The following is a 27,389-nucleotide window of genomic DNA, read 5'->3' as shown; positions in this document are numbered from 1 at the left end:
TTTAAGTCATAAATTTCCAAAATTGCAACATAATATCATAATATAAGGTCTAATATTCAAAAAATTCAATCGGGGTTCTAAAACCTGATTACACATGCACTCAAGCCTTAAAAACTTTTGATTAACAATTCTGATTAAGTCCCAAGATAGCTTGAAACAAGGGCATAACCAAAAGCAAGAGATTGAAGGAAACGAAAAGACAAAAGCAAACCAAATAAACACTAAAAAACAAAAAAAGGACTTTGAAGGCCTAAAAAATCAAGTATAGGCTAACAAACTGGAAAAACAAGAAGGACTTGATGAGAACCTTCAATAAAATGACTCATTATATAGATTGGAGATAACTGTTTGATCAATCTTTTGCCAATCGAATAGTGAGTTATCTTAGAAAAATATGAAACTTAATTGAAAATGTTTCGTAGTCTTGCCTCCATTTTGTGATGACAAAAAGGACAATATGGTTGACTTTGTATTAACAATTCATGAGATTATAGTGGAGTCAGGAATGTAATTCCTAATAATAAATAAGAATTTAAGACTAAATTTTCAAGATATCCTAAGAGGGACATCTCGGATATACGGATGATAACTTTTCACACTGATGTGACTCTGTCAGACAGGTTATTATTTACACATTTTGTTTAAGTGTTGCTATATTTAACATCCAATATTTTAATGGATTGAGTGACAGAGCTGCAAGTACTATCTGTCCTAGTTAGTTTTATTCCTTCTGCCTTTGCTTGAGCTTTCAATTTAATTTCTGGCTTCCATACAGTTGCTCAATATGTGATTTTTGTGCAGGATTAATGTGTGAAAATACATGCCTAGTAGCCACCACTAGTGTGACAAGTTATCACAGGTGTGAATCAGACATGAGTATTTTGTTTGAAGACGGGAATTGATTTCAAATATGCAACTGGTTGTGACATTTTCTGTGCTATAAACAGGGATGCGATTCTATGGAAAATAGTGGCACTGCAGCTTTTCAAAGGCTTGTGCTCCTATACCAGGTATAACACTATGATGGGGGAGGCGTCAGGAGTCTAGAGGGGAACCAATGCCTTCAAAGTATCATTTGGGAAGTTCACAACTATTCATGTTTTTCACCTTCTAGCAACTATTTGATGTGATATGCAGTATTCTGGATACACTGTGTGAAGTTCCCAGACTGCAGCAAGCATCCTAAGGATCATAGATTGCGTCCAGGCACTGTCAGAGAGGTTAGACTCTGTTTGTTTTCTCCTACATGTAATATTAATTTCTGGTCTATTGTAAATTGTGATAAGATTTTATTGGGAGGATATCCAGAAATTACAATATTGTTTATCCATTCTTGTTATAAAGTCAATGAATAGATTAGATTAAAGATTACAAAGTAAACTCTCTAGTTTTGATATTTGTGTTTTACATGATTCACAAAAAGAACGAGAAATAAGTATACATCCAATAAACAGTAGTTTGTCATAAAAAGATCGAAATTTCTAAGATTTCATGGTTCTTCATTGTATAGTCAATTTTTTTTATTTAATCCAGTTTGAGACTTTACATCCCTCTAGTATATTTGAAAACTCATAACAACTGAGCTTGCTTCTAATTCTCCTCAATACAAAAGTCAACTCCTTCGTCTTATACCAAAATACATCCTAAACACCTCTATTTATACTCTTTTGAATGGTACAATTTTTTCCATGGACCAAATAGACATACTCAAAAGTTTGATGTGCAAAGGACACTAGTTCATTTTGAGTTTTGATTAACACAATTAGAAGTCACTTCTATAAGTGTTGTAGTGACCCTGTAGATCAAATATGCCAGTGCAGGTATGATCTCTATGAACCAAAAAGAAAAGCGAACCCATGGAATTAACTTATAGTTTCTGCAACTCCAATCTTTCTGTCACCTATTCTGATCTTCATTTAATTTTGAGATCCCTATTATTTTTCAAAATTTAATTACCTAATTCTTATGGATAAATTATGAATGCATTTTACAGATGAGTTGATTTGATTAATGACTTTTTGAGTATTGTATAACCATACACAATGGAAAAGATGACACCTTATTAAAAATTAATTATCATTCTAAACAAGCACTTGCAATCATGGTTGAAAATATCTGCTATATATATCGCTAAACTGGTGATATATCGCACATCACTGCAGGTAATGATATAATTGGCCAAATACTCGTAGCTGAGTTTTTTATTGTTGCGTGGCGATGTTTAGAGAAAAGAATTGCTAAAACCTACATGATTTTCTTTGAAAATTTGGTCAACAAAAAGTCAACCGGTGAATAACTTAAAACCTAGGTTGCATGGGTATGCGTACCCAAGTACTGGGTACATGTACCCCAAGTACTGCTTACTCAGTGGAAAGCATTATTGGTAAGGACCTTGATTAAGATTTCTGATTTTTGTTTTGATTTTTTGTTTGCATATCAGCTTTTTGTTTATCAAGCATAATTCACTACGTAATCAATTTGAAACTTTGATATAATACTGATTAATAGTAAACTATATCACTGTTCAAGTCAGAAGTTCATCATTTGCAATATATCATCATTATATGATTTATGATCCTCTTATTCATGTTTATAATCTACCTTCTCTGTTAAGCATCTAAAACATTTATCATTAACTATTCCTAATGTTTACAAACATGTTGCAACTCTGAAACTGAAAACAACACATTATATCTGCAAACTTTATCACTCTTCTTTCTTTGAAAAATAATTGTCATGACTCATATTTTCAGTTTTTCTATAATTATTAAATTATATTTATAAAAAAGCTTGAGATACCCAAGTACCCCCATCCCCTATTTTGAAAAATAGTCGTACCCGTACCCTAAGTACCCAAGTACCCCCATGTAATAATCCTACTCAATTCCGACCTTAAAATGCTGATTGAAGGCTCGAAGAATTTTGTCAAACACTTTACTTACAAGGGGTCATCTGACTGATATAACTTTTCAGATTGCTGCAATGACTCTTGTTTCGATTTGCATCAAAGAGAATGCTTACAAAAAAAAACTCCAGATTGTCTAAACAATGACCTAACATAAATATGCAACTAATTTTGGCAATAGTGAATGCATATATGAGTTCTAATCATGAAAATGATCACCTACAGCCAACTGGTATTTTAACAAACAGTTGGTATGCAAGCTAACTAGCTGATAAAAAATGATATATTAACGCTCAAAGACAACTATTAATGACCAGCAATTGTATCTTACTTATTGAGAATGAGTATCCAATACAATATTCATACTAAGTTAGCCAAGACTCTTGGCATTTACAAAGATATCAAAATATGATGATTGCTGGTAAAGTAATATGCTCCTAAAGTTGCCAATGAAAACTAATGCAACACTAAATATCTAACTTCAATACTCCCGTACAGCAGTACACTAATCACATGCATGATTAAATACAACTAAAACCATGGATTGTTGATACCATTGTGAGGAATGTAAAAATGAATGATATATCTATTAATGAATGATAGGTCTGATATGAAATGACAATTTACAATAGCACTCTATAGTGAAAGGCAACTATGAAAATACACATCAGACCTGGCATATGAAGTCGCCTTAGAGAATAGATGTATTGCAATACCACTGAACAGAAAATAACCTCCTCAAGTGCCCAAGTCGTGCCTCTCTAGCTGCCGCCCCTGATTGTAGATGGCTGTAATAATTTTCATTGCTTTTTCGAATTTGCTTTTTTGCACCTGCTTTTTCGGCCTGCTTTTTCGGTTCTGCTTTTTCGGCCTGCTTTTCTTTGGAGTGCTTTTTCGGCCTGCTTTTTTCGAACTGCTTTTTCAGCCTACTTTTTCGAACTGCTTTTTTGGCCTGCTTTTTCGAACTGCTTTTTCGGCCTTCTTTTTCAAACTGAAATATTTTTTCTCAATGTAGCACAAATAGAAGACTGAAGTATCTTCCTCCCAACTGCAATAATTCAAGTGATATTTCACACCCTCAAAATCGCGTACCAATTGAGAGTTTTCGTTCTCAATGGCCACAAATATTTTTTCTCAATGTAGCACAAATAGAAGACTGAAGTATCTTCCTCCCAGCTGCAATAATTCAAGTGATATTTCACACCCTCAAAATTGCGTACCAATTGAGAGTTTTCATTCTCAATGGCCAGTTGTGACTATTGCAGAAACCCTAGGCTCCACAATGCACATCAACAAACATCAACATCAACAACAACAAATCTAGATGATTAGAATGAAGCCCGGGGTGCCTATTTATTCTTTTTCCTCCACTTTCTCCAGAAGCTTCTAGAACATTATTTTATTTTATCTATTAAATGACTTTATAAAATATTTTATAATTCAAGTCACTTTATTAAATTAATTAAATATAAAGTTACCTTTTAATATTTATTTATTTGATAAATTTATAAATAATTAACTTAATACCACTTATTTATTTAATTAAAATAATTAATTAGTCATCCTCATAAAATATTCATTATTTTGGACAACCTAATTAATTAGATCAATTAAATCAAATTGCCTCCAAAATGGGGACATGACACCCCATCCCCGTGCAACCTTGCTTAAAACATAAAAAGCTAAACATGAAATAGGATTTTCTCATTCATTTCTCCCTTCTTTATTTTTGTCTATGAGAATGGGCCTGCGAGTAATTGCTATGTGTTTAATTCAAAATGTTGATTAATATAAGATGGAAATTTTAGATCAGTATATGTTCTACAAATTGGGTGTATATGTGTGTGTTTTAGGAATATTTTAAGAAACTATACATTTTCAAATGTTCAATAAAATAGCCAATTTGGTGGTTCCAAGTTTTCCAAAAAAAATGGCTAGCCAAGTTGTTGCTGAGTCCGAGTATTTCAACTATGCTTGGAATGATTCCATGGTGAAAGGACATTATAAGAGGTTTTGCTAATGAGGGCAGTGTGCATGAGTAATGATTAAATGGATTACAAAATGATCAAGATAGCTTGTAATATTATGCTTGTTTCATATAAATTAGTGCTAGGTTTGAAAATATGCTAGTTTGCATTTTTCTAAGTCAATAAATGCTGTGTTGTATGTGGACTCTTAAAAATTATTGGAGATCTTACCTTATGATCCACAGTTAATTGAATTGCTTGACCTCCTCGTGAAAGAACAACACGAGCATCACCAACATTTGCTGCAACCAAGATATCTTGACTGCCTGAAATTATCGCATCCATTTAAAATTCTTGCAAACAACCTTCATCCCTTCTGATTTATTGGTAAAGGTGCCTTTTATTGGCACAGAGAAAGACTGAGCAAATACTAGTTTTCTATTTATCAAAAGGATAGACCTTTCAAGTTTTTCAAAACAATGGTGGCTGCAGTGGCTCCACATCGTGCACCCCCCAGACCCCTTTCTCTCAATGCTCCAAAGAGTCCCTTTGGTTGAGCCTACGTAACATAAGAGCAATGGTAAATTGATTTTAAAGATTTTTTCATAACAGCATGAATTGAAGAGCAGTAATATTTAAGTTCAAAGGGTCTCATGGAATTCATTATTTTTGATAAAATTAAAAATTTGCTTGAGACCACATAATTTCATACCAGAGCTAACTGGTCAGCTTCTAGGTAAGCAGCAGTTGTTGCCTTCACTAGATCAGGTTCTGTGCTCTCTCCATTATTCCAATATTATCAGAAGTACAATTTTTATCTCAAGAAATAAACTTGACAAATCTAGTGATAACATTGTTAGTGAAAAAAGGAAAACTATAGTTATAAAAACACAAGTATCTAGATATCAGATTTTGAACAATAAAAAATCAGTTCATAGTTTAAGAATATATAAAAAATTTAAATATCCTAAATTTAGAAAAGAAATTATATTAATGTCCATGGATAACGAAAACCAGGTCAATGCAATTGAATTTACAGGATGAAAAGACATTTTTTAAACTCGTGAAGATTTATAATGATACATTGAATTTCAAATTTGGTACAAATCACTATGATGGAAAACTAACATGATCAATTCATATTTTATTTTGTTTAATTATGAAGCGTAATGAAGAAAGTTTAGGATTCTTTAAACATCTGTACAAATATAGAACTACTTATTTTTCTTTTCTTGCTTTTCTCTGTAGAAAACATAAATAAATATTTCTAGTTTGGACTTGGGTCACTAAGTTTGAACAAAATGTAGTTCAAAGTGATATGCGTCATAACCCTATATTTACATATAATGAAACCTATTTAGTAAATGATATTTATCAAAATTTACAAATTTATAAGTATATAAACATTGTTGATAATAATATCAATAAATAATATTGAATATAAGACAAATGTCATAAAGATATTGATTACTAGCATTGAATATCAAAATAGTCTTAATCTACAATATTCATGAAGATATTAACTAATAAGAGATGATAGTCAATATTGACTTAGTGCTAAATAATGTAACTAATATAAATAATAAATATAATAATAAGTAAACTATAATTCAAGAAATAACAAACCGATTAGAAGGATATTAGACTATTAATAAGTCAGTTATGAAAAAATATAAACATACCATTATTAAGAAGATGCAACTATTCAATGGGACATGCTTGCAATAAATAAATTCAAACATCAACACACATTAGGAAGGGGAGGAGGTACTTAAACAGCTATCACCGATAAGCGAATGAAGAAAGGATTAGAAAACATGGAAAGACAGCACTGAAAGAAAAGGAGAGGAGAGGATGACTTAGAAACCCATCACACAAATAAACTGTGTCAAAATGATGAGCCAACCCATGCAAGACGTAGTGCAATGATCAATATAGAAGGATGACAAAAGTGGAGTAGAAATACATAGCTCACGGTGAGAAAGATAAGAACAACTAAATAGTAGGGGAAATGTCAAAACCTGAATGACAAATCAAACAAGATATGGAGATAGAAACAAACATCATATCCGGGCAAAAAAAGACATCAACTGGAGAATTTTACATCTTTGCGCAAACAAATAGAATCATCATTCAACCACCATCCGCACGAGAACTAAACATATAATATACAGTAAGATACCCATAGCAAATGAGACCATCAAGACAATAGGCAACGTAACAAGTTTTTAGAGAACAAATGAAGAACAATATGATAGAAGATGCAAATAATATGACTTCCCGACAACGTGAATGGATGAAGAAATAGGAGCAAGAATGATTCTAAACCAATTATAGCCTGGTTATCAGATTAATCCTACCACAGGGCAATACCAGATAACCATATAAGAGGCTACACGTTTGCACCAATGGAAATGGAGGAAAGACATGTATTAGACATATCCAATCTAATGAATTATTGAATAGCACTGTGAGTAACAAAGAAGCCATAGTAATCTCAGCGTAATTGGGTATAGCCTCAGATATTACTACTTCAGTGATCCTACATCTTCAATTTGGGGTAACTTCAAACAACTACAAGTATATATTGTAAGTAGTTACTGGATATAATCTTACAGAGGATAATAGATGTAACAAGGGTAAGAATAACTTGATCCTTATATCAGTTAAATACTATTAACATTTGGAGAATGAGAATTATCACCATATGAGATGAATAATTAAACTAATAGAATCTTATAGTTGAATCAATTAGGAAGACCAAGTGGGAATTTGGTAGAGACTCAAGAGCATTCACTTGAATGCTGAGTTTCTCTCATAAAGAGAACTCAAAGATAAGAGGGCATTCTTATGTGAATGTCGAGATTCCAAATAGGATCCTAGAGAGAGATTTAGAGAGAATCTCTTAGAGACAATATATATTGTAGTGGTCAAACATATGTATATGTTAGAGATAAGAGACTTGGTAGAGGTGGGATCTCTACCAAGTACTATTACCAGAGATTCCAAAGAGGCCTAAGGGAGAAGCTCTTTCTATGACAATTACCTAATTGAGATAATTCTCACCAAAGGGTTAGGTGACTGGAGAAAGAACCTCTCCCAAAGGATTAGGAAGGGTAGCTTGGGTAGTATTTAGATTAGTATTTAGTTAAATCCAATATTGCTAATATGGTTTACATACAATTTTCGATATTGTACTGACAAATGATTGCAAGTTACAGCATTCGAACCTAATTGCAAAACAAAGACATTACAATATGGTAAATATCCTAACAGTCTTGCAATGCAAAGAGAGAGAGACGACATTATGGCCAATGATAAAAACCAAACATGCAAAAAGAACAGAATATTTTATATAGCTGGCAAAAAAACACCTTCAATAGAAGTTGTTGTTTATTCCAATAGGGCTATGTCATTTAATACATAAAGTAAATGAGAATATAACTTTACAAAGATAAGATAACATTGCATATATGAATCCAATGATCAGAAAGATCATTTATCCAATGTAGTTTTCGTTGCAATGTTTACATGGTAAATCATTGGTGGTCCCCTGGACAAACGAGTACGCATATAGGAGTCCTCAGTTGCTTAAGATAGCAGTTGTTAAGAATCACCAAATGAACAACTACTTGTCAATGATTAACAACCCAATTATAACATAATTATCTTGGCACATTCAGTCAACTCCATTAATCCGTCCAAAATCAAACTCATTTTCTAGACGACAATGCTGTGCTACATTTTGTTACCACAACATGTTGGTAACAACACAACTTTTTCAAGCTAGTTTCACGTTTCTCTAAGCTTGAATTTGATATTTAATTTCTTAATGTTGATCGATCCATCCATTCTAATTCATATATCAAATATTTTTATAGAAGGCCTTTGCTAAGTCTTTTTCGTTTTGCTTTCTGTCAAGCCATTGCTTGATTTTTGAAGCCTTCATCGTCTGTTCTTTTTTTGAATTTGCATTTGTTTGTTTTTAGTTCTTTGGTTTTGCCCATGTCATGCTTTTCATTTTCCCCTTCGATTTGGTCTAACCTAGAGGTCAATCGGAGTTGTCAATCAATAGTTATGCCCATTTTAGTGCTTCAAAAGTAGACCTTTTGGGTGCAACAGCACGAATTAAAAATATGATGTTATATTTTCAATTTGACTTTCACTTTTTGATAAATATAACTTACATTCACTTTTTGTTATGTTTTCTAGTTACTTTAACTTTAAATTTTTAACTTAAAGTGACTATAGTGCACTTTATGTTATAATTTTAAGTTGAGTTACTTTTTAATTTTTCACTTAAAGTGACTATATAACTATATAGTTTTAATTTTTTATTTAAAAATCAAATGTTTATTTAAATGTTACTTTTTAAATGATGTTTATATGTTATATTTCTAAATATGATAAATAAATATTGTTTATGGCCCATTTTGTAACATTTTCATAATTTTAAGTACTTTAAATGACTTAAAGTTTTCAAAAGTCGACATTTTATATGCAATTACATGTAAAATCCATCAAAAGTCTATCATAAGTGGACCTTTTTAATGCTAATGCATCAAAAGTGAAGTTTTCATGCTTTAACATTTAAAAGATGAGATGCATTTTAAAACATGCTTCCTCCGCCAAAAGGTCTGATTTTGCTTATGAGCATATTTTAAAACATGTAATGGCACCCAAAAAGTGCAATTTTGATGAGATGCGGATTTTAAAATATGTAAGTAACACAAAAAAGTCCGATTTTGATCAAAAAACATGTTTTAATATATGTAATGACACTCAAAAGGTCTATTTTTGAAGAACATGTTTTTGCCCTCCAAGAACCCAATTTTGATCATAAGTTGAGATTTTCTCAATGCATTTGCATGAGATTTCTTCTATTGGAGGTCTTTTTGGTTGGCAATGATTTATCTTGCATTTAAAATGGATTCAACAAGCTGAAAAACGTATTTGGAAGCTCTAATCTAGGGCACATTTTTGCAAATAACTCCAAATAGATCCATTTTTGACCCACGTTTTTGCACAACGATGAACCAATTCGGTATATTTTGGAGATTGCATTGCATTTTGTTACATTTTTTGGTGTTTAATGATCAAAACGTTTTGATCATGTGCCTTGGAGAAAAACATTTTTATTCAAAACGTCCCATATGCATGCAATCCAAAAATGTTGGGATTTAGAGCAATGATAGCGCATGTTTCGGCATCTTCCACCTAAAATGCCTTGTTTGCTGCCTTCTCCCATTTGAATTTGCAAAAGTTTGAAACATTCAAGTGTTTTTGAAGAATTTTTCAAACATTGGAGCATCTTTTCCCTTCATTTTTGGTACATATAAGTGGGCTCTTTCTTTGTTGTTTTTAATTTGTGCTTATCTTGCTGATTTTATGTACATAATTGCTTGATGATTGTCACTTGTTAAAATCTTTGCCATGGAAAGTGCATTTTTCCTTTAAAAATGAAGTTTTTTGTTCATTTTCATGTTTTTGGTTCTTTCCCACGTCCCAATTTCGAACTTGAGTGTTGAAGTGCATTGCATCTTGGTATGTTAGATACACTTTCCAAAGGTACATTGTTTCTTTTGTGTTTTGTGCTTTGTGCTTGCTTGCTAGTTTCTCCACTTGGAGAAATTACAAATTTCCCATGAACTTGTTTTTGCTTCATTACATGCGAAAGCATCATCACATTCCACATTCTGTTTCCATGTCACAACACCTCATCTCTCACTCAACAAATGTGATTGCATGTTTTCCATCTCATTCGCCATCCGCACGTGCATGTAATCTCATTTTCCATTTCTATTTTCACTCATCTCATTTTTTGCATCCATTCGCACAACACGATTACATGAAATGCCTTACGTGTAATTGCATCCAAAAGGTCCGATTTTGATTAAAAGTCACATTTTGAAAAATCAAAAAGATGTCATTTTCATCTCCCATGTACTTTGACTTCCCCTTTTCACCAAAAGTGACTAAAACTCATTATCTCACTTCCATTTTTCATTTCCATCCCTCCATATGCATTTGTGCCTCCATGAGCAAATACATGTTTTCACATCTTTCCATGCTTTCCATCTCATCCTTCATTCGCACTTACATGTGAAGTGCATCCTCCACCCGCATTCACATCTCATCTCACCTTCCATCTCCCACATGTTGCACTTACATGTAATCATTTTCATGCAATAATGTCTTGAAAACACTAACTCACTTTTGAAATCAGCAATTTCCATTTGCACGAATTCCCATACATTCCACCTTCACGAATTCTCATTTCATTCCGTTTCATTTCATCTTTCATTCTTCCATTTTCATAACATTTCATTCCGCACTCCACTGCATATGCATATGTTTTCTCTTTAAAGTCACTTTGTCGGATTTGTGAAGTTTCCAATCCATTTTTGAATCTTCACTACTGATCCAAAATCCACTTGTATGGAGATTCCTTCTGATGATGTATTTGTGTTTTGGGATTTTTGTGTTGTAGCGCAAGCACAAGACACGTCCTCACCATCAAAATCCAAAGGCAAAATGAAATATAAATATGATAAAGAATTGGCTCATGTAGCTCCTTTGTCAATCATATCTATTCTGGATAATGTGATGGACACAAAGATTGGTCATGTGGATGTGGCTGATTTTTCACAAAGAGTTGAAGCTCCAGCTAGTCATGAAATGAAATGTATTAAGAGAAGCAACATTCACCTAGTGTCTATGTTTCCCATGGCGGCTATAGAACTTGATTTCATTCTCAGATGTGCACGGTGGTTTACTCTCAAAACGAAGACTATCAAAGATGCTAACGGCAAGGTTATCATTAGCCTAGATCATGCGGCCATTGAACAAATCTTCAAAGTTCCACATAAAGCAGAATGTGCTGATTTGACCAAAGAATCATCACTGGCATGTTGGAATGGGAAAAAGGGTTATTATCAGAAGTATATCAACCTTTATTGATTAGACAATAAGAGAAGCAACTTCTCTAGATGGCCAAAGATTGTTCATCGGTTTAATTTCAAACAAGAATATAACAATCTCATCATCCTTCTCAGTAGAATTTGTGGCCTTAAAGATTCTACTAATTTCGAGCCATGGACCTATAAGCTCATGTTTCAAATTATGGAAAAATAAAAAAACACATCTTTTGGGGATAACTCATCAATATTGGACTTTGCCAGCGAATATGCAATATGGGAACACCAGTGGGCACCCTTCTATATGAATTCTTATCTTGTTTACATTGTTTCTACCGTGGGAGAAGGTCAACCAATACGGCTGTATTTTTAATCAGTTTCCCACTTTAACATACTTAAGAGTTAGATTTCAAAGTTGAGCCATATACCTTACCTAAGTATTCTATAGATCAAATTATTCTAATGGAGCTAGCTAGACAGCTCATGGACGTGCAGAGTGATCAACATACTTTGCATAGGCTTAGTTTTGGCATTACCTCAACTAAACCTTTGGCTATTGGCAATTATTCAATCAATTCTGTGCTTAAAGAAAAGAACATGAAAGCAGAGTTGCAGTTGATCACCTTGAAGAAGTTCAAGGCCAGATTCAATTTGACTACCGAGAGATTGACTCTCAAATGAAAAGAGCCTACACTCATGTTCATCGCATCGAAGACATCTGCATAGATATGAGGAAAAAACTTGACATCATGAAGATGAACTACTACAGATTAACCCTGCAGCAGATAATTGATTTTAACATGTTGGAAATCCTTTCAAATTTCCAAGTTGAAGATGATGGCAACATCCTTGATCCAGAGTTTCATCAAGCCGGCTTTGATAAGAAGTACCCTTCTCCTATTCAATGGCAATGAAAGGAAGTTACGTCTATCATGGATAGATTTCAATCCATCTCGGTAAACACCAATAAATGGTTGAAAAGTAAAGGCCTTAAAAGAGTAAATCCTAAGATGGGCTTGGATTGTGGAAGTTTTGGTCCTTTTGGTAGGAAGTCACAATTGGAAATCACAGGGAAAGATGGTGCCTCATCCTTTGATGCTAAGGGTTCCCTCAAATTCAAATTGAAGCGTAGAAAATGAGCTAATTCATCTCAAGTTCCTGAACCAACTCAAGAATCAGAAGAGGAATTGCAAACTGAATTTGATAAAGGAGATCCAAATGAAGAAGAGGAAATTATGATCATATCTCCTCCAAAGCCTGCACAAGCTTGTACATCTTCTATACATGAAGAGCCTTTTTTGCATGAGGTTGATGATGATGTGGATTCATTCTCCACTGTTTTCACTCCTTCCATTCCAGTTTTGGAGGTTAATACCATGGCTCTTCCTATTTCCTCTACTGCTCCTTGCATCACTGCACATGAACAATACGATCATTTAGCAAATGTGTTTGAAGATTTTCCAACTCTTACCAGTGGTCAAGTTTCCCAACTTGATACATCTTTGACAAGATTTGAGCTTTTCATGATCGAGTCTTCTCAACATGTTCCTATGCCTTCAGTTGTACAGACTGAATTTTGCTTGATCAATATTTAAATACAATCTAGATCAATACCAATGGTTTCCACTATACCTACTTCTACAAATGAAAATTTCAGCCTGCCTGCATGGTTGAGCAAAATAACAACGAAGAGGAGAAAATTGGTTGTTCCTCCAGACAATCTCCCTGTTACGAAGACCAAATCCAAATCTTTGAAAGACAAGATTGTTTCCAGGATTTTGGTTGATTCTGATAAAACCAAATTTGTTGAAATTGTTGAGCCCTTTGTAGATAAACCTGTTGAGGAACTTACTCATTCTGATTGCAAGTTTACTAAGGTTGAAATCGGAAAGCAATCATGTTTGAGTTTTTTGCAAGATGCATTGGCTAATGTATCAAAGAGCAATCATGAATTTTGGGAAAAGAAAAATCAACTGAAATATGAGGTCTCTCGTTTGAATGAGGTCATTCAGAAAGAATCTTCTCAGTGTTGTTATGTCTCAAACTTCTAAGGAGAGAAAGTTGATTGAGGCCACTAAGTCTTGGATACAAGAAATCATTTCTGAAGGAGTTTGAACCATCACAGAGACATTTGTAGTTCTTAGGCGTGTCAAAGAGATGAATGAAATGGAGAGAAACTTAATTTCTTATTTGACTCAAGAAGCAGATAACTTGAAGGAAACGATAAAATTCTATTTAAATGCTTGGGTCTCATGTGACATTCTTCCGTCATATGAAATTTTCTTCAGATTTCAAGGACTCATTGGTTACAAGGAGGAGACATTGAGGAAGTTGATCACAAAGTTGCAGGTAGCCTTTGGAGATTGTCAAGTAGTTGAAACAAGAGTTACTTGTGATTTGGAACAGATGGGATGCCATGTTATTGATGAATCTGGTAATCTTATTGCAGTAGAGAGAGTAAATTCAGAATATACAATCAAGATCAATGCTCATGTAGATTCTGAAGATTTTGGTATGCACACAATGAACAAGTTTGTCTTGTATAAATCTTTGACAAAACACTTGTTAACTACGGCAGCAACAAATCTCAAAGTTGTGCAATCAGCATATGAAAATGAAGTGAGAGTAGAAGCCATATCAAAGACTATGGAAATTGCTAATCTTCCCACAATGAGTGACATCATTGACAAATTCGAGACACTGAGAAACAATCTTTAATATTGTTGTTTTTGTTTTTATTTTATGTTAGCAATTGTAAAAAATGTGTTACATAAGAAAAAGTGTAATTACATGTAATGCGAGTTGCATGTACATGTAAAGATGTAATGCGAGTTGCATGTACAGTTGCATGCAACCCTTTATTTTCTTCTGTAGTTAGGCTAGGTCAAAGTTGGTTGAGTTGCTCCCACTTTTTTCTCGACCTTTTTCTCAACTCCTGTGTCTATATAAAGGAGTGCCCCTTCATTGTAAAATCATCATTATCTTTATGCAAGAGAGCTCTGGAGAAATTGTGCTAGCAGAACTTTGTTAGTATAAGCACTATCTTTTAGAGAAAGTGAATACAAAGGAGCATTTGAGACTTAACTTTGATTAAGTGAGATTGTTATTTGTGTGAGTTGTAAGCTTTGTCTATAAATCATCCAAATTATCTTTGATTCATATTATCTTGTGTTATTGGTAATAGTATCTCGTGAATTGAATAGAAAAGAGTTAAGAAGCAATTGGAGCCAGAGCTTTGACTAGGAGCAATTGTGGAAATATATAGCTAGAAGCTTTGTCTGTAACTTATGTTTTCTTCTTAATTCGCAAAATAGTTAGGTTACTTTCACTTTTAGGAGTCTTTGTGCCCTAATTGTAAAGTTTTTCCATATAAGAATGACTGGACTTAGAACCAAACCGGTAAATTTTCAACTAGCCTTTGATTAGTGACGGTTTATCGGTATCACTATTTCCAGCTCTTGATAGAAATGTAGTTAGAGATTCACCTTGTCCATTACTCGCTCCATGAGTAAGTGGATTCTTTCTTGAAAGATAAGAAGAAAGGATATTGGTAACACCCATTTTATAAAATCTCTTGACTTCTTGCTTATTTTGAGTTGATCCAAGGAACAATAAAAAGAGGAAGCCTTCCCTTTAAGGTAGAAGAGACTCTGTCTCACATGCTATGGCTAGTCATCCCATTTTGTGATTGGATTTTTATCCAACACTGTTGGTTACAAAATATCCACCCAACAGACAAAAGAAAAGATAGGGCTATGCAAAACAAAACTATTGGGGAGGAGGAGATGACATCCATGGAATGGAGGATACTGGGATCAATATGGCAGAGAACTGCTCGCAAAGGTATGGCATGTGCTCTAGACAAAGTGACAAGTCATGCTCAGCTGCGGGTCTTAGGATTAAAGTAAGTGGTTGGCACTTGGATAGCATGTCTATGTGTTGCATTGATGATAGGTTTTTCATTGATGTCAACATATATGTTTGAGTACATGACAAACATATTTTGTACATTGCAATGGTTAGATTGATCAATGAAGTTTGGCACGGTAAGTTATGTGAGCTTATATTCATATTCAAGGATGTGTTTAGATACTACATCTATGTTAGCATATGTCTGTATGAAGGATTGAATGAATTATAGTTGTTTTGGTGAAGACTAGTAACAAGCTAGTATGCAAGAAAAACATTACTGGTAATTCGATTGTATTTGATGGGCAAGATGAAATAAAGGTGACTGAGCTTAGATTGTGGCTGAAAACATGTTTGTAATGATAAATTCATATTAGCAAATGTTGGTGATCATTTTGGGAAGGTTGTTGAAGTGTAACATGTGATCTGTTCACTGTCAAGCCGACTCTTGAATCAGGAATTATTTTGGAAGTTGTGAAGTGTAATGTAGCGTGTGGAACTTTAATGCAATATCTTAATAAGGTCCTATGTAATTTATTGTACATTGGGGAAGCTCAAAAAGCCAACCTAATTAGTTATTAGGACAAGGTATAAAAGAAAGATTGTTTCCTTGGTTTGTAAGTAAGTGTAATTGTGATGTTCGGATGTTGTAGATGCGAATTTGATCAAAGCAGAATAGAGGATTATCCGATTATGTTGATGTTGGTTTGAAAAGCTCAAAGGAACTATATTGGCAATTAAGTGGCTGTATTGGTCAGTTCACTGCTTGGATTTGTTATCCTAATGATTTGTTCGTATAACAATTGCTGAAGTAATATGAACAGTGGGTTCAGTTGTCTTTCTTATGCTCCTAACTCAAAGGAACTATATTGGCAATTAAGTGGTTGTATTGGTCAGTTCACTGCTTGGATTTGTTATCCTAATGATTTGTTCGTATAACAGTTGCTGAAGTAATATGAACAATGGGTTTAGTTGTCTTTCTTATGCTCCTAACAGGGCTAGAATCTTTTTACAAGGATTCAAAGTCTTCTAACAAGGACTAATGTATTGATGGTATTGTAATTGGCTCTTGATAGGGCCACATCCTTTTAAAAGGAACTTTTATATTAGTACATCATATTGTGGATTCCATCACAACGGGGTTTTCCCTATGATCAAAGGTTTCCCTAGTTAACAATCATTGTGTCATTGTGCATGTTTTATCTCTTGGCATCGCTCATTGGTTTGGTTATTGAAGTTGGATTTAATAAATTGGATTTAAGTTAATATTAGTATACAGCTGATTCACCCCCCTCTCATTTGTATTAGTGCACTTTACTTTCTAACAATTGGTTTCAGAGCATCAAGTTTTTGATCAAGAAGCTTTGCGGGTTAAGGTGATTTATGGCATTCAAGAAGGAAAGTGTGAAGTCTAATGGAGAGAACTGTGTCAATTGGAAGGACAAGAAGAGAACTCATTTACTCTGCATGGGGACTGATTATTGGATGACTACAAAGGCTCATATGACTATGGTGGAAGAAAAAGATCTTGCTACTTGCATTGTTGATGAGAAGGAATTGTTCATGTATAATATTTTTGCTAAAGAAGCATTGATCTCTACACTTCCAAAACCAGAATTTGTTAAGGTAAAAGGTCTACATCTTGCATATGATATTTGGACAAGATTAGAAGCACTTTGTGAAGGGGATAAATATGAAAAAAAGTCTAGGTTAAAAAATTGGAAAACTATTCTTGAGAATGCAAAGATACAAAAAGATGAATCGATTAGGTCATATTCTCAAAGGATAACTCAAATTGTTGAAGGCAGAAAATGTTGTGGAGGAATTATATTAGAAGATGAGGTATGTTACAAAATTCTGAGATCATTAACTCCTACTTATGAAACTAAGGTCTTAGCTATAGAAGAAGTCATAACAGTTATGCTAGATTTCAATAGAGAAACATTGATTGAAAAGTTGCAAGCATTTGAATCTAGATTGAAGACTAATATAGCCAAATCTGAGAATATTTTTAGAGCTAGTGTAGACAAGGATAAAAGGATACTAACTAAAAAGTGCAAGCACTAGTGGTGATTATGTTAGAGAATGGGCAGATATATAGGAAGAAGAAAAGAAGATTAATAAAGCTCTTTCATTAATTGCAAGGAGAGAACCTAAAGGTAAGAAAGATTTTGCTTGTTGGTGTTGCAAAGAATTTGGTCATTTTTCATATCAATGTCCTAAGAGAGTAAAGAAGGTAAAACCTAGAAAACCTTACAAGTCAAAAAAATTCCAAAATATTACATTTATGCTAGTAATGATGAGTTATTTCAAAGAGATAAACTTCTTAGACAGTGATGATGACGATGAAATAGGATCTATTGCTATTAAGGAAGAAAGTCTTGTAAAAGAGGAGAAAACACTAGTATCACATGTAGAAAAGAAAAGTCTGATTAGATTACAGATAATGGATGTTCACATCATACGACTGGTGATAGAGTAAAGTTTGTCAAGTTTAAAAAAGCTATGATGGTGGAGTAGTCGGAGATGGTAATAATGCAATGCTCCATGTTCTATTAAGGGGAAATGTTCTATTACATTTAATGGCAAAACTAATACCAAGGATGTATGTTTTGTTGATATATTGAAAAATTACTTGTTGAGTGTTGAACAACTTGTTTTTTTTTTATAAGTAACATTAGTGGTGATATATTAATATTAAAGAGAGATTACAATATTGAGGTATGGCCATATACCATACTACCTTAAATCTACCCATTCCTTGGCCATACATATGACATTACACAAAAAAACAGAGTATGAACACTCCGTCAAAAGCCAAGACCACCCAACCCATATACAAAAAAAGAACCACAGACAAAAAAGCCTAGTGTATCCACATGCAAACGCTGAAATCACCACCATCTTCTATTGCTACTCTTTAAACCAACATGCTGCTTCCTCACGTGTGAACGTTGGCGTTGCGCGATCATCCAACACTAAAATTCCTTGCCTGCCCCAACGACGCCTGCCACTGTCATCCCCCTCTACTTCAAGCAATGAGGCATCCACCCATACTCCCTTTGATGTAGAAGCACCCCCCTCTTGCCGATTCTTCTTCGCTAGTTGGTGGTGCAAATTGTTGCCCTAGAGCCATCGAACTCTTCCTCGGTGTAGCCTTCATGAAGTCTCGTTTGCTCTCTGTCGACACCCAAATTCGCTCAGTCGGGAACTCCACAATCTTTCTCTAGCCCTCCTCTACTTTAGGGAGATGCACACCTTGTGGATTTGTGGAGGACCACACAACCAATGGCTAAACCGATGAATCACCACCACCAATTAGCCTCCAAGGCTCTACTCCCATCTCAATACCCATGCCCAGGACAACTCGTTCAATTATGTCTTCCAGCCCCAAAAGCCACTGCATATCCACACTAGCTGCAACAACACAATGAACCTCCTTCGTTTCCCCCACCATCAACGCAAGTGCTAAAAATAGAGACGCCACGTCCAAGTTTTATCTCCACTTTCAAAATGCATCTAGGTGCCCTGGCCTAAACATCTGCAACACTCCCTCCAGAAAAGCCAGATCATCAAAAACAAATATATTCTTGAGATGCTGCGTAGTAATCTGACCGATTGTCTTGCATTTTGTCACCACAAAATGTTGGTAACAGCACGAAACTTTTTCAAGCTAGTTTCGCGTCTCTCTAAGTTGAAATTGATATTCAATTGTTTAATGTTGATCGATCAATCAACTTCAAATCGTATATCAAATTATTTTACCGAAGGCTTTCGTCAAGTCTTTTTCGTTTTGCTTATTTGTCGAACTTATGTTTGATTTTTGAGGCCTTCATCGTCTTTTTCTTTGCTTCTAAGTATGTGTTTGTTAGTTTTTAGTCCTTTGGTTTTGCTCAAGTCATGGCTTTTGGTTTTCCCTTTGATTTGATCTAACCTAGAGCTTAATCGAAGTTGTCAGTCAAGAGATATGGTCATTTTAGTGTCTCAAAAATGGACCTTTTTGGTGCAACAGCATGAACTAAAAATATCATGTTATATTTTTAATTTGACATTCACTTTTTGAAAAATATTACTTAAATTCACTTTATGTTATGTTTGTAAGTTACTTTATCAATAATTTTTTCACTTAAAGCAACTAAACTGCACTTTATGTTATAATTTTAAGTTGAGTTACTTTTTGATTTTTCACTTAAAGTCACTATATAAACTACATAGTTTCAGTTTAATTTTTTACTTTTAAATCAAATGCTCATTTAAATGTTACTTTTTAAATGATATTTATGTATTGTATTTTTAAATATGATATATAAATATTGTTTATGTCTCATTAAGTACATTTTTACGAAATTAAGTTGATTAAATGACTTTAAGCTATCAAAAGTGGACCTTTTATATACAATTAGATGTAAAATCCATCAGAAGTGGACATTTTACATGTCATTCCATATAAAGTTCAACTTAAAATGTAAGTGGACCTTTTTGATGTCATTACATCAAAACGTAAGTTTTTGTGTCATTGTATCAAAAAAGTGAGACACAACTTAAAATATGCATTGCACTCCAAAAGGTCCGATTTTGACCTTATGCATGTTTTAAAATGTGTTATGTACTCCAAAAGGTCTGGTTTTCTTTGTTGAGAGTTTTTAAAATATGCATGTCACCCCAAAAGGTCCGATTTTGATCAAAAACATATTTTAAAACATGTTGTGCCTCTCAAAAGGTCCGATTTTGGAAGAATGAATACATTTGCTCTCCAAAACTCGATTTTGCTCATTGTGAAAGATTTACTTGGTGGATTTGCATGAGATCTTTCCCATTAGGGTCGTTTTTGCTTAGCAATGGATTTTCTAACATCAAAAATGGATTAATCTTGCTGAAAAACATTTTTCCAAACTCCCTCTAAGGGCACGTTTTTGAAAAAATGTTCAAAAAACACCATTTTTGGCTCACGTTTTTGCTCTAAGAGGAATCGATTTGGCTTTTTAAGTGTTTTAAATTGCATTGTGACTCATGTTTTGGTGTTCAACAGCCAAAACGTTTTTGTTTCATGTCTTTTATGAATCACGTTTTTGCTAAAAACGCCCACAAAATTTGGGTATTTATACACTTTTTTGCATTTTGATCCATGTATATGCATTTGGGGAAGTTAATTTTGCATTCACAAGTCAAAAATGACTCAAAAAAATGCATTTTTTGGGCACATTTTTGCAAAAACAGCCCAGATTTTTGCATAAAAAAGGTCATGTTTTTGTTCAAAAAATGGCATTTCAGCCCATACATTTGGATCAAGAGGGGTTGTTTTTGAGTTTTAATGCGTGCTCTTCTCTTTGGAGACCACGTTTTTGGCCTTCTCATGTCAAATTTGACCATTGAATGTTCATTACATGCAAGTATGGAAAAAGTCAAAAAGCTATTTGAAAATCCGGATTTGAGGGAGAATTGGTCTTCAAGTCTATAAAACTTGCTATTTTGGCTCTTTAACCTCCAAGTAAGTGGACATTTTCAAACTTGCTCATCAATTCATGCTTATCTTTCTATTTCTATGCACATTAATACTTGATGATTGCCACTTGTTGAAATCAATGCCATGCGAAGTGCATTTTTCCTTTAAAAATGAAGAAATTGTTCATTTTCTTGTTTTTTTGGTTTTTTCCCAATTTCCAAATTTGAATTTGTGTGTTGAAGTGCATTGCATCTTGAAATGTTTGAGTCACTTTCCAAAGGTACGTTTTTCTTTTGAGTTTTTGTGTTTTGCGCTTACTTGCCAGTTTTCTCCATTTTGGAAGAAATTGCAAGTTCTTTCCCTAGAACTTGTTGCTTCATTTCATGCAAAAGCATCATCATGTTCCACTTCAATCTTCCATGTCACAACACTTCACATCTCATCCAACAAATGCAATCACATGTTTTCCATCTCATTCACCATCCACACATGCATGTAATCCCGTTTTCTGCTTCCATTTTCACTCATCTCACTTTCCGCATTCACTCGCACAACACAATTACATGAAAAGTCTTACATGTAATTGCATCTCCAAAACCTGTTTTTGACTAAAAGTCACTTTTAAAAAGTCAAAAAATGTTATGTGCATGTATTCCCATATACTTGGACTTCACCTTTCCTCAAAGATGTCTATAAAAGCTCACTTCGCCTCAAGGCACATTGCCTTCATTCCTTCCATATGCACTTACACCTCCATGAGAAAATACATGTTATTCCACTTCTTGTGTCATTATGCATTTCATCTTACGGTTGTTCGCACTTACATACAGCTCATTCTCCATCCGCATTCGCACGTCATCTCACTTTCCATTCCTTAGTACATGTTACATTTATATGTCATCCATTTTCCGTGCTATCACATCTTGAAAGCCTAAGTCACTTTTTAAAAATCAGAAATCTTCATTTGCACACATTCCCATGCATTCCACTTTCATGTTTCAAAGCATTCCAATGCGCCAAGCATTTTACTTCAAAAAGAAAAAAAAGTCATAGGTGTTGATGGAGAGTTGTTCCGAGTGTACATCCAGACACAATCTGTAAGGTTTTCAAAGTATCAAAGATTCCAGAATGCGCTGATCTACAAAAGGAGAATTCACGACAACTTGAACAAGAAAAAGCTTGATCACATCAAGTTTTCAAATGACAATAGACAATTCATCAAAGTCAGAGGTTATCAAAAGACACAACACCATGGTTATTAAGGTGAATGCAGTGACACAAAATACAAGAACTCTCGATCCTATGATCATCAGGGATAGCATCGCCAAGTACAAGGCCGTTTAGAACAACCCCTAGGATTGTTTCAGTTCTCTTCCATCTTTCTTCTTCTTCTTCTTATATGTTTGTAATTGAAAAGGATGTATTGCATGCAGATATGTAATGCAAGTTACATGTGCATGAAAAGATGTAATGCGAGTTGTATGTAACCCTATATTTTCTCTTTTAGTTAGACTAGGTCAAAGTTGGTTGAGTTGCTCCCACTTTTTCCTCCACCTTTTTCTCAACTCCTGTGCCCATATAAAGAAGTGCCCCCTCATTGTAAAAATCATCTTTTGTTCTATGCAAGAAAGCTCTACCACATTTGTGCAAGCACATAACTTTGATTGTGTAGTACGAATTTGGGAGAAAAGTGAATAAAAGAAGCAATTGTGATAGAGCAAATTAGAAGCTTTGACTGTAATTTGTGCCTATTGTCTTTGATTCATGTTATTATTGTGTGTTCAATAATAGAGCACAGTGATTTAAGAAGCAATTGGAGCCAGAGCTTTGACCAAGAGCAATTGTGGAAGTGTATAGCTAGAAGCTTTGTCTGTAGTTTATACTTCTTTCTTAATTCACAAAATAGTTAAGTTATTCTTACTATTAGGAGTCTTTGTGCCCTAATTGTAAAGCTTTTCCATATAAAAATACGACCAGACTTAGAGCCAAATTGGTACATTTTCAGTTAGCCTTTGAGTTAGTGAAGGTTTATCAATATCACTGTTTCCAGCTCTTGATAGAAGTGTAGTTAGAGGTTCACCTTGTCCATTACTCACTCCATGAGTAAGTGGATTCTTTCTTGAAAGATAAGAAGAAAGGATATTTGTAATGCCCATTTTATAAAATCTCTCAATGTCTTTCTTACCTTGAGTTGATCCAAGGAACGATGAGAAGGAGGAGCTTTCCCTTTAAGGCAGGAGAGACTCTATCTCACACATTGTGACTGGTCATCCTATTTTGCAACTCGATTTTTACCCAAAACTGTCGATTGCAAAATATCCACCCAATATGGCCCTCATAAGTGTGCGTCTGGTTATCCAAGCCCAAAGGAAAATTTGCCTACATAACTGACATCTTATGAAACAAATGAGTATGACTTGCCTTCTGTCTAAATTTAACCACCTTGCAACTCTCTAGAAACAAGCAACGTCGGAGTACCAAAGAATCATTACATACAAAGAGGCACGTGCGGCGGATTGGGTATCTTTGCATGCCGTAAAATGATTAATGTTGTCGAAGGTAGGAGACATGATACCTTCCCCATGAAATCGGCTAAGTTGAAAAGTTTTTTTTTTTTTTTTTAAATGTGTAAAATGACCAAAACAAATAATTCTCTCTTTAATCTAATACACGGTGTTGCAAGTCCTCAAAAATTAGCGCCCATTGCTGAATTAGCACCCATGTTGGCTAACATGTTTGCCACCCTGTTCGCTTCTCGGAATGAATGAGAGACTTTAAAGTCATCAAAATCCAGAAGAAACTCTTTGATCTATTGAATATATTTATCAGGCGCCAGGCTTCCATCCTCCCTTTCTTTATGCCATTTATGATTTTCTCTGAATCCCCTTACAAATGGACTCTTCTAATGCTAATTTTGGCTCCTGATACCAGAGCCTCTTTGGCTGCATGACATTCGGCAATATTATTTGTGCCATCCTGCAACCGTTTGGCCACAATCCCCACCCTAAGATCCTCGGGTTTCCCCTAGCCGCCCCGTCAAAATTAATCTTGACCCATCCTTCCTCTGGTGGTGTCCAACACACCTTTGCTCTATCTTTAATAGGATTAACCCTACCAAGCCCATAAACGGGCCATGCTGCACAACTTGCTGATAAGGGAAATCTTTTGCAATTCATTGAGAAGACATGTATAATCAAAGGCAAAAATGATAAACTGATTGGAATAGATACAAGAACCAGAGGTAGTGTCTTTTAATTGAATCCTACTAAAATAAGTTGTTTGGTTGCTAAGGTTGACGAAAATTGGTTTTGGTACAAAAAGATTGTCTATAAACTTTCATAAAATTGTGAAGATAAGCAATAGTAATGCAGTATGGGATTTGCCAAAGATTATGAAACCTTCTAACATGATTTGCATGGAATGTGTGATGGTTAAACAGAAGAAGAGTTCATTCTTAAGCAAGATATTCACTACATCATAAAAGTTCGAGATTGTTCATACAGATTTGTGTGGACCCACAAAGACAAGCATTCTATAGTGAAAGGTATTTCATTCTTTTCATTCATGACTTTACAAGAATGATGTGGGTAGCATTTCTATAAGAAAAATCAGAAGCATTTGACAAATTCAAGATACTCTAGGCTAAAGATGAGAATGAATCTAGATTGATAATTAAATATTTAAGGTCTAATAGAGGAGGAGAATTTACATCAAATCAGCTGAATAACTTTTGTAAAGACAACACAATCAAAAGACAACTTTCAACTCCTAAAACACAACAATAGAATGGGATACCAGAAAGGAGGAACATGTTTGTAAGTGAAGCAACTACAGAGATGATGCTAGAAGAAAATGTGGCACATATCCATCGGAGAGAAGCAATTACTATAATAGTAAATACGATGAACAGAGTTTAGATTAGACAAGGGGTTGATAAGACACCTTATGAAATTTGGTTTGGGCATGCACCTAATGTTAAATACTTTAGGATCTAATGTTAAATACTTTAGGATCTTAGGAAGCAAATGTTATATCAAAAGAGAAAATGATATAGGAAAGTTTGATCCCAAAAGTGATGAAGGAATATTTCTTAGTTATTCTTTGAAAAGAAAAGCATACAGATGTTATAATCAGAGATTGAGAACAATAGTTGAGAGTGCAAATGTAAGAGTTGATGAGAAATTTAGAATACAGAAAAAAAATCTTGGTTATGACTCTAATAATGAAGCTAGTACAAGTTAGAGAATTAATAATCAAAATACAATTAAAAACTATTTTATGAGATAGACAATGATTTACAGATACACATTGAGGAACCAAGACAAGATGCTGAAGATACTAGAGAAGAGAAAAGGACACCAAAATATGTTACAAGGAATCACCCTAAGAAACAAATAAGTGGAAGTACCAAAGGAGTATTGACAAAAAATCAAGTAAGAGAAGAAGTTTGTTTGAAACTAGAAGTTGAACCTAAGACAATAGATGAAGCATGCAAAGATGAATATTGGATAAAGGCCATGAGAGAAGAAATTGATTAGATAAAGAAGAACAATATTTGGGAATTAGTCCCTAGACCTAAAGACAAGAATGTTATTAGCACAAAATGGGTATTTCAAAACAAGATGAATGAACAAGGTGAAGCGGTAAGAAACAAAGTAATATTGCTATCCAAAGGATACTCACAACATGAAGGAATTGATTTTGAAGGAACTTTTTATCATGTTGCAAGACTGGAAGCAGTGAGAATGTTTTTGGCTTATGCATCTAACAAAAACTTCAAGGTATTTCAGATGGATAGAAAGACATCTTTTTTGAATGGTGAACTTGAGGAAGAAGTCTACATTGAACAACCAAATGGTTTTCCTCTCACTAAAGACAAAGACATGGTTTGCAGATTAAAGAAGGCATTGTATGGACTAAAACAGGCACTTAGACAATAGTATGTGAGCTTAGACAAGCACTTGATATCATGTCCCTATATTTATAAGATTTTTATAGTAAATAAATTAATAATAGAATATATTATAAAATATATATTGCTAATAGAAATACGATATATCATTGAAAACATAATCAATCATAATATAATCACATATCTGATGAATAATATATATTAGCTATCACTAAAGTCTTTTACTCAACGATAACTTATTGTTGTTGGAGATAGGCACGTCTCTTCGAACATGACCTATGTGAGGTATAAGATAGCAATTTGTTCTTACATTGGGGGAGAAGGAAAGAAAAGGAATAAAAAACGAGAAAAAAAACTAAATACAAAACTCCAAACGGCGTGATCAAAGGAGCGATAAGAAAGGGATAGAAAACTAGTAATACAATTGCCTTGGACAAGCGACAAACATCACTCCTACAGCGGTAAGGCTTAGAGAATTGACAATCAATGCCAAATAGGTAGAGTCGTGGATTCCGGAATTCAGCAAAAAGGACAGTAACCAAGAAGCTCTTTGGTAATACCAACCATTATAATAGAGATAGAAGAATCAATCGCAATACATACAAAGTTCATGAGTAATCAAAAGTTGGAGACACAAAAAGAAATAATACCTAACTAGAAGGCCACGTAATTACTTGAGGACATATTATGCTAAAGACAAATCACAAAATTAAGGAAGTAGTGGTCATTGCAAAACAAGGAGACTATCAATCTAAATCAGCAATTTGTGAGTTTAAATTACCAAGGAGCACATAGAGTGATTAAGGATAACATATCAAAGTACAAGAGTATTGTCCAAAGAGTATAAGGGTGGTCGCAATAATCTTGATGGAATACAAATCACCAGCCCATGGTCATAGGCTATCGAATAGCTAATGAAATATTTTTCCATCAAAGGCTAAGAGGAATTCATGATAATGCACCACAGATTTACATCTAAAACAGAGGATATTGACCATATACATTAGCTTAACAATATATCCATGTGGAACTAAAGACTTTGAATGGAAGATAATTACATCAGATAATAGAAGGAACATTCATGCTAGAATAAGGAAGATAATCATATTACTAGCCAATCATAACCAAAGGATTGAACATGGGTATCAATGCTAACTATCGTCAAATGTTAAGGGCTTAAGATAAGTCACCACTCACAATATAGGAAAATAAGTATTAAAGAAGCATAAATTTTTTTCAAAGGTATGAGTGCTAGGTGGAGATAAGAGGACCCATCGGTTAAACCATCAATTTGTAGATAAGAAATACCATACAGATTTGATACATTTTGAGGAGC

General features: G+C 34.1%; 1 protein-coding gene across 5 annotated transcripts in view; it reads right to left on the bottom strand.

Moving 5' to 3' along the window:
- Positions 1-27,389, bottom strand: part of LOC149529179 (putative protein phosphatase 2C 45) — a 333,681-nt gene that overhangs the window by 166,923 nt on the left and 139,369 nt on the right. For all 5 annotated transcript variants that reach the window (XM_089808590.1, XM_089808587.1, XM_089808591.1 and 2 more), the window contains exons 6-8: positions 5,585-5,643; positions 5,332-5,431; positions 5,104-5,198 (exon numbers count right to left, since the gene is read on the bottom strand). In XM_089808590.1, coding sequence (XP_089664716.1) covers positions 5,104-5,198; positions 5,332-5,431; positions 5,585-5,643 — 254 coding nt within the window. The remainder of the gene's footprint in view (positions 1-5,103; positions 5,199-5,331; positions 5,432-5,584; positions 5,644-27,389) is intronic.

Source organism: Cupressus sempervirens, chromosome 11, assembly GCF_028749045.1.
Source record: "Cupressus sempervirens isolate cs-2001-9-10 chromosome 11, ASM2874904v1, whole genome shotgun sequence".
NCBI lineage: Eukaryota > Viridiplantae > Streptophyta > Pinopsida > Cupressales > Cupressaceae > Cupressus > Cupressus sempervirens.
The sequence above is the reverse complement of the archived record's forward strand: the minus strand, read 5'-3'. Positions and strand labels throughout refer to the sequence as shown.